Consider the following 14,689-nt stretch of genomic DNA (forward strand, 5'->3'; position numbering starts at 1 on the left):
TCGGGTCTGCAGCAGGGCCACCACTCAGCAATACCAGCCAGCATCCGAGGCCATTCCCTGGCCCCAGGGCAACCTGGTCTCGAGGGAGAATGTAACGGTGCAAATGCACACATGATGCTGGGACATGAGCACCTGCCTTCCCTGTGACAAGGTGAGCATCTACCTGGCCACCTAGCAGAAGGAAAGAGCCAAGAGGAAGCAAAGCAACACCTGGGATGGCTCCCTCCAGGCCACAGGCAACAGTGGCAGGAGGGCTAAGGGAAAAAGGTGACACCTCATTTCCTTCTCCATAGAAATTCTTAAAACTAGTGGGATTCATGCTTTTAGAGGCAAACCACCATCACAGAGGAATATATGGCATGATTACAATAACATCTTCAGGTGGTCAGGCCAGGAATTATTTTCCCATGGTAACTACATTTCAGATTACCTTTTCCTCCCTCTGATACAAAGAAATGTTGCTCAAATATTGGAGATATTAACACTTAGGTTTACATGCTTCATGTGTGCGCTCATGTGCATAGGAAGGGAGCTGGAGAGACATGGCAAGGGGACACTGAGTAATGTAAGATCAGGAAAGTTGGCCACCGTGGACCACATTCGGGCTCATCCCACAACTCTGAACATGACCTGCTAGAAGCCTTGCTTAATTTCATCAGACTATCTTCTGTTTCTCTCTCTACATTTTGGATTTCTAAAACATACCTTCAAATTAGTTCCAAAGTCAAAGAAGCTCTCAAGGTACAGGAGGCTTAATTTCAAAGTCACTGCTAATGCTTTTTTCTGAAAATTATAATTCAGAAAAGAGCATGAATGCAAATTGTGCTGACTCATTCTTCTAATTTCAAAACAAGCAATGGCTTTTCAGAGATAATAGAAATTGCTTTAGACGATCAGGAAACCAAAGCAAAATGGTAAGCAATCCAACGTTGCACCTACGTATAAATGATACCGTAAGTGTGCGTTTTGGGGTCTTCTTCCTCAATTGAGAATCTAAGCCACTGTTCCTGAGGACCTTGCCGTTTCTCCTTCTTTTCCAGATCCCAGTATAACTCAATGCTGTGATGAGTCACTTTGCCCACAACAGGTGGATGAGGCTTTGAGGATGGCATGGTTTCTAAAAAAAGAACAATACAGAATTTCAGAACCCCATTTCCATAAGGAAGAGAGACTGCCGAGTGGACTTCAGCTGCTCAGTGACTCAACTGTTTCTCACCGTCAGGCACACGTGGGTGCTGACACCTGGAAAGCAGAGGGGACACCAAACTCAGAAGCTAATCAATATGTCAATTCCAAGGACAGCTGGCCTGGAATCCCCAGAACACTACCCACCAGGACCTTACAGCATTACGCCCAGACAGAGTTGTGCATTCTGTGATAAAAGTGTCGGTATTTTCATCATAAACATCCTAAAATATATATGTTAGCACATTGTTTTAGGATCCTAAAGTAATGGGCCAAAGTGAAAGCTTCACCAGGGCAAGAGAGCAGAGGCCAGAGCTGTAATGAGAGTGACAGAAGTGCCAAGTCACAGGCCCAGCCACTGGGTGGAGGCAGCAACAGTGGCATTGTGTAACAGTTTGTGCCAGATACTGTCCCAGACCCTTTACACTTATTCATTCAACTTCACCAACTCCAAACAGTTTCAGACACAAAGAGCTTAAGTAACTTGCCCAAGATCACACAGAAGTAACCAGCAGAATCAGTATTACCAAAAAAATGGTCTGGCTGACGAGTCCCTAACTTTTAACTCCATGCCCCACTGCCCCTTAGACGTACAGGGGTAAAACGTAGACCTGGGATGAAGAAAGTCTGCCATTTATTGACTTATTCTCCAAATCATTCATTTTTAACTCAGATTTAACCACAGTGAAGTTTTAAAATAAGAAAACTTGACCCAAAAAAGGTAAGCCAGGAAATTGTTTGAACAAAGTCCAGGGCTGCTGTGCAAAGGGGGAGGAGGTGAAGGCAGCGCCTTCCCACACCGGAGGTCCCAGTCCACTGACCTTCAGGAACCCAGTCCTTGAAAAGGAAGAGGGCCCAAGAAGTCCACATCCACCAGAAGTGGAGGCCAGGAGGGCAACAAGGCTGGGCCCAGGTCCACCTCTAGACACCACAGGGGCAAGAGCCAGCCAGTTGCTTTCTCAGGCTCAGCATGGGACATGGAGGAGCAAGAGCCACAGTGACAGGCAGGAAAAGGTCCCAGATGTGGGTAAAACCAGTAGTGAGGCAGTGTGCAGCTACAGCCAAAAAAACTCTGAGCTTGAGCAAAGAACACACTTCAGCAGGAAGGCACTCTCAGCAGTCCCAAGGTGCAGCAAGCTCTTCCTCTGTAAACTCACGGTTCCAGCTTTCCTAGCAAGCCAGGATTGCAGACAGGTGTGTGAATCCATGACTACAGCCCGGCTCCTCCGACCTGGGATTTAACCTATTGTCAGCATAACAAGTGACATATCTTCCCTAAGACAAAAAAATCTTTTGAAAAACTCAAAAGCTGACCATTTTGTTTTTTATTTAACCAGAATGTTTTCATAAATATTATATGAGTTTTATAAAATGTATGCAACCTATCCACAGACATCCATAGGCACAATTTGCACAATTTTTTTTTAACACACAATACTTTTAAAACTCTACTTTTTCCTGGTTAGAAGTTTCAGATCTTTTAAGAGGAGCTTTTACTCAATTTTTTTAAGTCTAATAACCAGGTTAGAAACTATCTCAATCTCAAGTCATAAATTAAGGTTTAAAATTTAAATTTTCTAAAGATTACAAACAAAAATTATAACAGAACTTGCATTCAAGTTGGCATGGTAACCTTTAAGTGATTGACATGATCTTCCAACTTTTCCTATCTTGAATGTTTTCCCCAAAAATGAAAAATGAAAAAACAATACTATAAGAAGTAGCTCAAAAGAGTGATTATACGAGAATTTATGTACATGTTACGTACCATAAAAGCTTTTCATAAGAAAGTCCTCATGCAAATATGACAAATAAAATACTGTTATGCCCTGGTACCATTTGCCAAGTAGTAAATAATGTGAACATGAGTAATGAAAGACTTCATGCACTGTCACCATTCAGTCCCCATGGTTACTTAGAAGATGGCATAAAACTTGACTCTCAAATACATAAGAAACCCATAGTAAAAAGCTATCTTACAAATCATGGTTTTAAAAGAAGAAACCCGTAGAGTTTAAATAAACTACTATATGATATGAAGATTTAGCATCCAAATTTTCTTAAAAGGGTCATAATAATTAAAATTAATACAAAAGTGCCAATCCCATAAAACTCAAATTCCTGAAAAATATCAGACCACTCAGGAGTCTTCTTAAAACCAGCTGATCCTATTTCAAAAGCTCTAGAGATGACTGGTGAGCATACTCTGAATTGGAATTAGCAGTTATAATTGGTATCATGAAAAGTGGGAAATAAAGAGAAGAGGCGAGTACATTCATCATGTAGGTAGAGACACCAGGAGCAGAATTGTTTCCTTGTTCTTCCAGAAAAACACCTGAAAATTTACTGAGGCCAAATCTCACTGACAAGGGACCACTGCAGCCTGGCCTCCTACAGCAGATGTCCACAATGAAAGGGACACCATGGTGAGGAGCACTGAATGAGGAGCAGCAGAGGCTGCACCTCAGAGTAACTGAGCACGCTTGGCCCAGTACTTACAGCATAAAACTTGACCCCCAGGAATCAAAAGCACTCAAAATCGAGATACTATGGCAATCACAAGCATTCCTGCATTTTGGATTTTTAAAGTATCAAAAACATTTTTGCCATGAATATATATTGAAAAAGGAATTTTAAAAACCAAATATTAAGAGCCACCTAGTGAGGACAGTTTCTCCCTCACTTAAAAATTAGGCAGCTAAAATAAGTTTTTTCTACCACTCCTCTATGGAGTCTATAAAGCCCTGATGGGTGAAAGTGCCAAGCACATAAGTAGATATATAGAGATTTTTTAAAATGATAACCACCACTAAACACAATTAAGGAAATGCTCAGTTTCTACTAAGCAAAAAGGGGGCATTAAAATAATTGTGAGGTATAATTTTATTTATAACATTGGATGCAAAACATGTCATTGTGATACCCCATGTCGTTTGAAGCTCTGGTGAAACTGGTGTGGTCATGGATTGTAGCCGCAAGGTACCAAAGCAGTTCAGCCACATTCTACAATGATTGTAAGACATCCCACTGCTGATCCTACTCCTAAAAAGCATCTAAAGGAAAGAATTCAGAAACCAAAAAGTGTAAATGGCAAAAATGTTTTTTAATTATACATGCTTTTAGTTTTTATTATGGAAGAAATTTTCAGAAATAAAAACATGAAATAGCAAATCCCCTGTGCCATCATCCTGTTATCAACATGATCAGGGCCAGCCTTACCTTTCATCCACTTCCATCTCCCCCCAAACCTGGGTTACTTAATGGTTAAATTTTAATGACATGCCACTTTGTATCTGCACCCTAAGCTCTTTACACGTTTTTTAAACTTCACAACACCCCCATGAAGTGGGAGAATTTCCCCCACTCTACAAATAAGACTATTGCATATGAAGGTCACATAACTTGCCAGATAGGTCACTTATCAAGCAGCAGAGCAAGGATGAGAGCCCAGGAACTTGATTCCAGAGCCAGGCCCTTCACTTCAAGGACAAAAATCAGCTTAAACATAAAAGACAACCAGAGACACTGCCCCCTAGAGTGGAAATCTGGAACTGCTTCCTGTCCTGGCTCTACCATGGATTTTCCTTATCAGGAAAATGGGAATAAATAAGGATCCTGCCCTACCTCTCAGATTTACTACAGAGGAAAAAAATAACATGATAAAATATCAAAAAGCCTCCTCCAACATAAAGTAGGGGTAATGCTTTTGAAAAACACCAAAACACACACCTATTTCACTCTTTTTGTACATGGAAACCCTGCTTGAGATTCCATGCAGGTAATGGGTGGAAGGCAAAATAGGAAATATGCTTCCAAGACATTTCTTTTGCTTAACTGTAATAACGTCAATTTCCTGCCGGTGTGTGCTAGGCACGGCATTGTACAGGACACTCCATCCATAGTGTTCTCAACCCCCACTGAGGGCAGGAGAGGCAGAGACCATGGCTTGAAGAGGGAAAGCAGATTTCAAGGCTCAGATCCCGGTGTGGGGAGCCAGGTTCCGGGCCAGGTCTCTAACTTCACACTCTACCCTTTCCTCTCAGGCTGCGCCTAACAGGGAGCTCCAGGGCTTTATTATGTAAAGGAACAATGAATCTATAAAATGACAGTCTTTCAAAATCAGATATGTAAAGTCAAACTGCTATATATATTCTTGCAAAACAGTATGTCACTGACATTTAAATGACAGTGAAAATGGTGGGATATTTTATCTGAAGCACTAGGAAATGTTCAAAATGCATATGATTAGCTTATATGCATTCTTATGAAAAACGGGATACTAAAGGTAATTTCCAAGCAAATTCAACAAAAAATGAATGCCAACAAAATACACTTGACCTCACTGATCATCAGAACACCACAATTAAAATGACAACATTTCATTTTTGTCAAATTTGTTGAAATCAATATTTGCGAACAGCCATGAAGACAAGAATGGGAATGCCCCACGCTGGAGAGTGCAGACCGCAAAGTCTCCAGGAGTGACTTGGGGAGGCTGAGCGGAGTTCAGGATGGACACACTCATGGCCCAGCAATACCACTCCTTGTTACAGAGGTTGAGTCACAAAAGAAAGGTGTAAAATGACCTTCGAGATACAATCTACATGAAGCTTGATTTAAAAATCTGTGTTCGTGTAGAATGGAGGGAAAGGACTGGAATGGCAGAAGAATCATTTTATTGGCAATGCCTTGCTTCTTAAGCTTGGGTGGTAGCAAATGAATATTTATTCTGTTATTTGATATACTTTATGCCTAAACTATTTAATAAAAGAATTCATGGATATACTTTCACCCTTATTCTCTTCTTACTCATTTCCCAAGAAAATGGGTATCCAGGTGAGCTATACTTCAAAACAAGTAGAACCTAAAGTAATTCAGTCTCAAATTCAGAAACTCCATGAGAGCTGGGAGCCTAGTATTTTCTGTGTTCTGATGACACTTCTCAGTCCACCTAGAGACTAAGCTCCTTTGAGGAAGGTAAGCTGAGGTTCCTTCATTCTCCCGCCCCGTTCAATACAGTTTCATTTAGTTTGAGCTGATCAGATTGGATTCAGATATTCATGAGGTTCTATTGCATTACTCCACAGAATATGTTGCAGGTAATTTAACCAGAACAGATAAGTAGTATCTTAACACACAATATTGCATTTTATTCTATGGCTCTCAGTTCTTATTGACATTTAGATTATATATTATTTACCAGTAGGTATGAAAAATAGACAGCTACTCACTTCAAATATGCAGAGAGGTTTCTAATGCCTCTGTCACGCGAGTTCAATTCATTTCATGAGCCTGACTTCCAGTTCAACGTGTCATCCCCTAGAATGTGACACTGTCTTCCAACTCTGAGGCTACTCATTTGCCTTCCAAGGAACCCTGAAGAAACACTCTCCATCCAGCAAGGAACAGAAACCATTCCACTCTTCTCTCTCATCCGTACATAGAAAATGAAATGACGCCGACTGACACGAGGATCTGTGAACCAGTTTCAGCACAAAGCCCAGTGTGAAACAGGGGTGTGACCACTCAGGGATCTTCTCCTCAAGTGGCCCTCCCCTGCTGCTTTCCTGCTCTGCCCCCTGTCCTGCCATTCTCTGTCCTTTTGTTCTTTATACCTTTTTGGATATTACTGTGATGGGTCTCTGCCAAGTATTCAGAATAAGGAGAGCAGGACAGATGAGTTGAGCCCTCACTGATCCGCAGTGTTGCGGGAGACTGTTGCTCCACTCCAAAGTCACCCCAGTTGCTGTCCCTGAACTAAAGGAAAAGCCCAAGAACCTGAGGGATGTCTGCGCTCATGCCTCAAGGATGAGGCGCAGAGAGGGCAATGAAGAACAATAGGGCAAGAAAAAGGACCCTTCTTCCACCTATGTTGGCAGTGACAAGGTCTGCAAACTTGGCCAACGAAAATCCAGACCTAAAAATGAATCCAGTTAATAATAATAGCAACAGAGTATCCAACTAATACCAAGACCTCTGGAGAAAAATTTCACCCTCACCTTCACATCCCAGGTAGAGAAATCTTTAGTATAATGTTTTTTATACTACATTACAACCTATTCTGTTTATATTAACCCATGATATTTGCCACCTGCTGTGCCTTTTCCAAATAGGATGGATCCCTGGATAATCAGCAACCATGTCCCTGATTCTCCAACAGCTTTCCCAAGACAGGTTTGCAATAAAAAGAAAATAATAAATAGAAGAGCTGGATGAACTTAACATATAACTACAAATTTAGTACCATAAATTTCCCCAAACACACTTACTCTGAATAGGTCACCAGGGTATACACAGAAAAATATACTGTACTATTGTAGTCAGCACATAAAGAATCCAGACCATAAACTGGATATTAATTATAAATCATGGTTATTGTTCTTCTCAATTAGCAGAATGACATCCTATCTAAGAGACCCCCTGCTTCTGCTGTGGGACAGCTCTCATGTTCTTCTGTTTCTTGGCTCCACACATGCCTTCACAGTCACAATTCATGTTCAGCCCTTCTCTGCAAAGTGCAGCTAACCATGTTCTGCAAACAAAATTCAAAGGTAGCTTCTGAGTCATCATGTCCTTCAAAAAGTCTCTCCTCCTGCTTACAAAACACAGCTGGAAGAAAAATTTATTTTCCTCTCTGCACGAGTCACCAATGTGCAGCTCTGATCTCAGCTCAAAGACAAAAAACAAAACAACAACAAAAAAAAAAACCCTTCAACCTCCACTCAGACCTGGTGTCCCTCTCCCAGCATCCAGCTTCTTTCCCTGCCCCTCCCCCACCCCCTATCCATTCAACCATTTCATTAAATTTCCTAAAATGTATAGGGGGCTTCTACTTGAAATTAACTTTAAACCACAATTTTTATTTTTATTCACACTCTCTTACTACAGTATGTAAATATACAGCCCTTTCATATCTCAAATCACAAATGACAATTGGTACATGCGGGGCATTTTGACATACTCTTGCTTAACAAGGAGTATAATAACTACCATGAAGTAACAGGGCTTCCAGAAACAAGGTTTATTGTATCAAAAAATATTTCAATATTCAGATATTGGAAATTTTTTCAAATACTTCTTTCTTCATTAACAAAAATTTTTCCAAAATGGCAATATTTTTTCTTAAAACAATTCCTACTTGTGATTTAAAAAACAAAACAAAACAACAAACAAACAAAAAAAGCCTCAAGCAATACAGACATTTTGAAGCAGGAAACAAAAGTTCTAACAGACCCTCTGCTGACCACAGAAGATAGCTACACACAGCAGCTTGGTGAAAAAAATCTTTCAAAAATATCATTAGTATGGATAAAATTTTACAAAACTTTTCCAACAAGGCATTGTATTCAAGGTACTGTTTTGCAGCCTGCTTTTTTAACTTAAGCTATTGGCAGTTGTTTATGTATGCCGTGTGTGACTTTAACTCAATTTTTAAAAAGAAACCTCTCTGTATGATGATTATGACAGACAACATGAACATAACATAATTTCACCCAGTGATAAAGATATTACCTAAAAAATATTGGCAAGACAAATTCCTGGAAGTAGAATTATTGAGTCTTTGTATGTACATATGTTTAATTTTGGTACATATTGACAACTGTATGCAAGAGATCCATTTTCTCACACCTGGAGCAACAGGAGTGCTATCAACCCCTACAACTAGCAGGTGTGAGGTCTGGAGAGACACGCATTGCAAGAAGACCCATCAAGGATGATCAGTGCAGCATTAGTGATGTGGTCATAAGAAAAAAGAAAGCCTGCTTAACAGAAGGACAAGCTGACACAAAAAACAGAATACTACACTTTACAGTAGAGTGTAACTTTACCACACTTGGGATGCTTTAAGGCACATCTATTCTTGCAAAAGGGCCATAAAAGACAGCCCAGCCTTTCTCCCCATATCCCTCGCTGCCAAATTAAAAGTTAAAATTTAATTAGGAACCAGAGAGACTAGAAATGTTCCAAAGCCACTGCAGGAACACTCTGAAAACAGAAACCCAGGAACGTACATTGGCGGAGAAGCAGAGAGTCAGAGCCGTGGAGAAGCAAAGCTGCCCTGCCGTGCACCCAGAAGGAGGGAAGAGTGACCATGAGGACAGATAAACACAGCAACTGTGCTGCAGGGATACTGGGCTTGGAAAGCAGCAAGAAGATAACTTCTGAGGGGCTGGACATGTGGCTCAGTGGTAGAGTACCTGCTGGCCTGTGCGAGGCCCTGGGTTGAATCCCTAGTACCACAAACAAAAAAACAAGCAAGAAAACAAACAAACAAAAAAAGTAGACTTTTGAGACTCCTCCTCTCATCAAAAATCTTTAGGGCATCCAGAGTAATCCTGGTTCAGGGAAGCCCCTTGACTACCTGCAGAGGCAGAAGCAAATGCTACCTGAAGGCAAGGCTCGCCATGTTAGCCACATGGTTTTAAATCAAGCAAAGACTGGCAGACACCAAGGAAGGCAAGCAATAGAGTCAGAATGCACAGTCTCTAAGAACAGAGGAGTTGGAATTGTAAGATCCAGAATATCTGGAACAAAGTATGAAGAAGTAGAGGGTTCAATTACAAACTGAATATACAGTGGCAAAACTAGGAATGGTCAGAAATATTCAAGGAAAAAAGCAAATGGAGATCATAAAAACGAAAAAAAAAATAATTGTTGGAGTATGAAATTGAGTGGATTAAGTGGCAAATTTAAGAATGAAAATATAAAATAGAAGATAAGAGAGTAGAATGAGAAGATCCAGCATGTAGTTAATCAGAGAGCCAGAAAGGGAAAATAAAAAGAATAGAAGAGGCTGGGCATGGTGGTCCACACCTGTGATCCCAGCTACTCAGTAGACTGAGGCAGGAGGATCACAAGTTCAAGGCCAGCCTGTGAAACATTGTAAGACCCTGTCTCAAAACAAATCTGTGTGTCTCTCTCTCTCTCTCTCTCTCTCTCTCTCTCTCTCTCTCTCTCACACACACACACACACACACACACACACACACTTATATATACACAAGAATTCACAACTCCAGGAAGCAAAACACATCAGGATAAATAAAAACATGCCTAGACATGTAAAAATGAAACAGCAGAACATCAAAGGTAGTGATACGACCCCAAAAGCAACTAGAGAGAACATACACACCACTGACCTAAAAAAAGGTCACAATGACAGCAGAGTCTTCAATGATGACAATGCAAACCAGAACAAAGTACAATAAAACCTTCAGAAAGAGGGACAAGCAGCTATCAGTCTAGGACTGTATACTCAGCAAGATTCCCTTCAGGAATAAGGATGAAATAAGCACATTTATCATGTAGATATGTAAAACATTTGGATATAAGATGTAAAGCCAAAATATACAAAGAATTCTTCAACTTCAACAATTAGAAAACCCAATTAAGCAATTAAGATCTGACTTGATAATATAGATGACAAGCATATGTAAAGATGTACCATTTGTCACTAAGAAATTGCAAATTATGATAACACTACACATCTATTAGAATGTATAAAACTCAAAAGCCTACCAAATGGCAGAAAAGATGCTGAAAAACAGGAACTCTCATTCATCGCTGGTGGGAATGCAAAAATGATTTGGAATACCATTTGGCATTTTAAAAAAAAAGTTAAACATAGTCTTATTATATGACCCAGCAATAATGCATTTAGGTAAATGCTCAATTGATTTTAAAACTTATATTGACTATGTGGACATTTACACATATTATTCTACTTTTATTCATAATTGCCCAAAACTAGAACCAATAGGGTCCTTCAGGAAGTGAATGGATAAAGAAACTTGTATACCCCAACAATAGGATGTTTGTTATTCAGTGATTTTTTAAAAAATGATCTGTTAAGCCAGGTGTGATGGCACAAGTCTGGAACCCCAGTGGCTAAGGAGGCTGAGGTAGGGGAATGGCAAGTTCAAAGCCAGCCTGAGCAACTTAACAAAGCCATAAACAACTTAGCAAGACCCTGCCTGAAAATTTTAAAAAATTGTAAAAAGGCTGGAGATGTGGCTCAGTGGGAGCACCCTTGGGTACAAAAAAAAAAATCTGTCAAGTCCTGAAAAGACATGGAGGAAACTTAAATGCAGGTTGCTGAGTGAAAGAAGCTTGTCTGCAAAGGATAGATACATCATCTCCATGATTCTAAATCAGACATTTCGGAAAAGACAAAACTATGAGAACTGTTAAAAAGGTCAGGGTGTGCCAGGGATTTCAGGGGGAAGAATGGTTAGATAGCATAATAAACTCCCCTTTGTTTCACCTAATAAACTATTTTCTTGTGATATTATAATAGTGGGTACACAACGCTGCATTTGTCAAAACCCATAGAACTTTGCAGCACTAAGAATAAAAACACATGCAACACCTAGGAGTTTGGGAACTCCCAAGACAAAATACAGAATATGACCAAACAACCTAACTGCATTACAAACATAAGAAACTGCCTCTTAAAGGGGTGAGTGGAAAGGTTTCGCCCCAAGTAACTCTAAATGAGAGCAGTCTCTAAAGGCAAAGGAAATTGGATGTGAGCACTGTGCTCTAGTGGATAACATTGTTCCACAGGGTTACAGGTGAGTAATTCTCATGCTGCTGTACAGGTATACTGGAATCTACTGGAACAAAACAATAAGAAAATGGATGGCAGATAGTGAGAGTTACAGATAAACCAGGGGAGGAGACCAGAATGATCCACATGGCAAATGAACTAAGGTGAGCACCAACTCATGCCCAGCTTAGCTTACACAAGTGTTTGTAGATGTGACATGTAGATACACAGTCACTATATGGTCACATATTTCTTTGCTCTGACAGCTGAGAAAGTCTAAAGCAATGATACCCCAGCAGCAATGAGCACATCTAGCATCCAGGTCTTGGTTTCTAAGAACATTCTTCAATTGAAGAAACCAGAGTTCCTTGGAGAAAGAGCCAATTCTAGAACTGGGACAAGGAATAGTACAAAATGAGTCTGAAGCACCACATAGTGCAAAAAAGTTAATTATTGCTAAAAATGAAAAAATTTAAAAGCCCATTACCCACCAAGGGAAGTCAAGAGGCATAGGAAAAACTGAAATTGGAACTCCCCGTGGTCAAACCTAGAATGTGTGAACAATAAATAAATAGTACTGGATTACAACTGAAGGTATGAAAAAAGTTCACAAGTTCGTACTAAAATAAATACATGAATGAAGAGAAGTGGAAAAAACAAACATCCACACAGAAGTGCAAATAATGTACAAGAACACTCTGGTCTAAGAAAGTGGAGCCTCATTCTCCATTCCTTAAGCAAGGTGGGCAGAGAGACTTCCTTCCCACACACAGTATGGAAAGAGGGAGAAGCCCAACAAACACCACCGCAGCCCAGTGATCAGCGTGAGCATCGGAGGGACAAGCCATGGGGATGGTAGGCCTGTAAAATCAACCTAAAACCTTCAGACATATCCCAGCTGAGAGACATCTGCCGAACACCTGACCAGCCCGCTTCAGAACTGCCAAGGTCATCAGAAAGAAGAGTCTGAGAAGCTGTCACAGCTGAGAGGAACTTAAGAAGATATGACACTGTGTGTAATGTGGTGTTCTGGATGGAATCCAGGGACAGGAAAAGGACACTGGGTATGAACAAGGACATCTAAATAAAGCACGGGCTTTAGTCAATGTGTCAACATTGGTTCATTATTTGTAACCAATGCACCATGTTGGTGTAAGTTGTTAATGAGTGAAACAGCTATGACAGGGACAGGGGAGGGAGGGATACAGAGGCACGCGCACACACACACACACGTGGGCCACACACAAAAGACAGCAAAACTCTGTTCAGAAACATGTTTAAAGAACTCAAGGGGGTAAAGTAAACCTAAAATTCTTTACCCAAGTAATATTATGCTTTTGAAATAAAAGTAAAAGAAAGTCTTTTTAGGTTAAAAAAAAAAAAACTGGAAGAACTCATCACAAGGACACCTGAACTATAAAAAACGTCAAAGGAAGTGTCTCAGGCAAACAAGAAACAAATCTAGATCTGTACAAAAAAAAAAAAAAAAAACTAAGAGTGCTTAAAAAAAAAAAAAAGGTAAATATAAAATATGTTGCCTGCCTAAAGCAAAAAAAAAAAATTAAAATGTACTGTGAGGTTAATTGGATAGAGAAGATGCACGACAATAGCCCGTAGGGTGGGGGAGAAGCCGAGAGGAACGCTGCAATGTTCTTGTGCATAATGTAAAGATATTGGAGAAAGACTGTGATGAGTTAAAGATGCCTACTTTAAATCCTAGAGTAACCACTAAAGGAAAAGACTCATCATAGGTTGAAAGTCTATCCCATGTAGGATCTGCCCTGGTGCAAGTTTGTAACAAGTTCATGTTTCTCCTCCTTAGTTGTTTATTTAGACTACCTTCCCTCTAGTTAGTCAGAAATTTTCCTAAAGAGCCTGACTGTGTCCATTCATGTCACCAAAACCACTAAATAAATACACACGCAGATTACCACACAGTTATTTAACTCTTATGATTACAAACTACAACTTTAATTTAAAACTGCCTAACCATAACGTTAAAATTACTTTAATTACATTAAACCATTTCAAATATACACAATAAATAAATGTACCTACTCTATATTTTCTGCAAACCCAACAGTCTTTGGTCTAAAGCAAAAAAATTCCAACTTGGTCTAAAGTGAGGAAGTAATAAAAATAAAAATTATTCATGCTCACACATGATAATAAATCTGCCTGTTCCTTCCCATTTTCTATACTAGCATAACTTGCATTATATATGGAGGCTTGCAGGCAAGGGATATCGTCAGTAAATCATATTTCCTGAACAATCTTTAAGAAAGCCTTTGATTCTTTGCTTTTCTAAAGTGCTCAGAAAATATCACTTTGAATCCCACTTCAAATACATTCAATCCTCCTGCTGGCTGTTGCCCCTCTACCCTACAGAAGTGCTGGCTCAAGACTCAAGAGCTGATGCTTTATGTGCTCTGTTTTTCTTGCTACGTAGAACAAATGCTTTCTAGTCCAACTGTGAGACAGCAACATTTTTTTTTATCTGAATCTCCATTTTCCTCTAACTTTTAAATTATGAACAAGCCGATGCAAAATGGCAGAAGTTCCCTTTGTGCAATTGTGCAAGGGGGAAGAGTCAAGGAAACAAAGGAGAAATTATATTCCTGGGAGCGAAAGGGAGGAAAAACTTTGAGGACCAACAGAGAAGTGATGAGGAATCTGAGCAGCGTGGAGAGCCAGAGGTGAGGGAGAGAGAACGAAAAGCAAGTCCCAGCAGCTCCATCTCAGGCGAGGGGAGGGGAACACAAGCCTCAGGGAGCCAAAGGGTATGTTTAGCCCTGGTAATGGCTGAGGCTGGCAGTCCTAATTGCAGGAGGATCCACAGTTTACGCAAACTTCAAATCCAGCTTGGGGATTTGGTCTGAGAGTATCTCCTCCTGCACAGCACACTAACTTCAGAAAAGAAAAGTCAACAATTGCTCAGCAAACTCTCAGACTACT

At 40.1% G+C, this 14,689-nt stretch overlaps 1 protein-coding gene across 1 annotated transcript in view; it reads right to left on the minus strand.

Moving 5' to 3' along the window:
• The window catches only part of Fank1 (fibronectin type III and ankyrin repeat domains 1), a 72,488-nt gene that overhangs the window by 18,377 nt on the left and 39,422 nt on the right, over nt 1-14,689 (minus strand). Inside the window, exon 2 of the mRNA XM_027930354.3 lies at nt 940-1,117. Within this exon, the coding sequence (XP_027786155.1) occupies nt 940-1,117 (178 nt within the window). The remainder of the gene's footprint in view (nt 1-939; nt 1,118-14,689) is intronic.

The sequence above is a fragment of the Marmota flaviventris genome, chromosome 4 (genome assembly GCF_047511675.1).
Source record: "Marmota flaviventris isolate mMarFla1 chromosome 4, mMarFla1.hap1, whole genome shotgun sequence".
Lineage (NCBI taxonomy): Eukaryota > Metazoa > Chordata > Mammalia > Rodentia > Sciuridae > Marmota > Marmota flaviventris.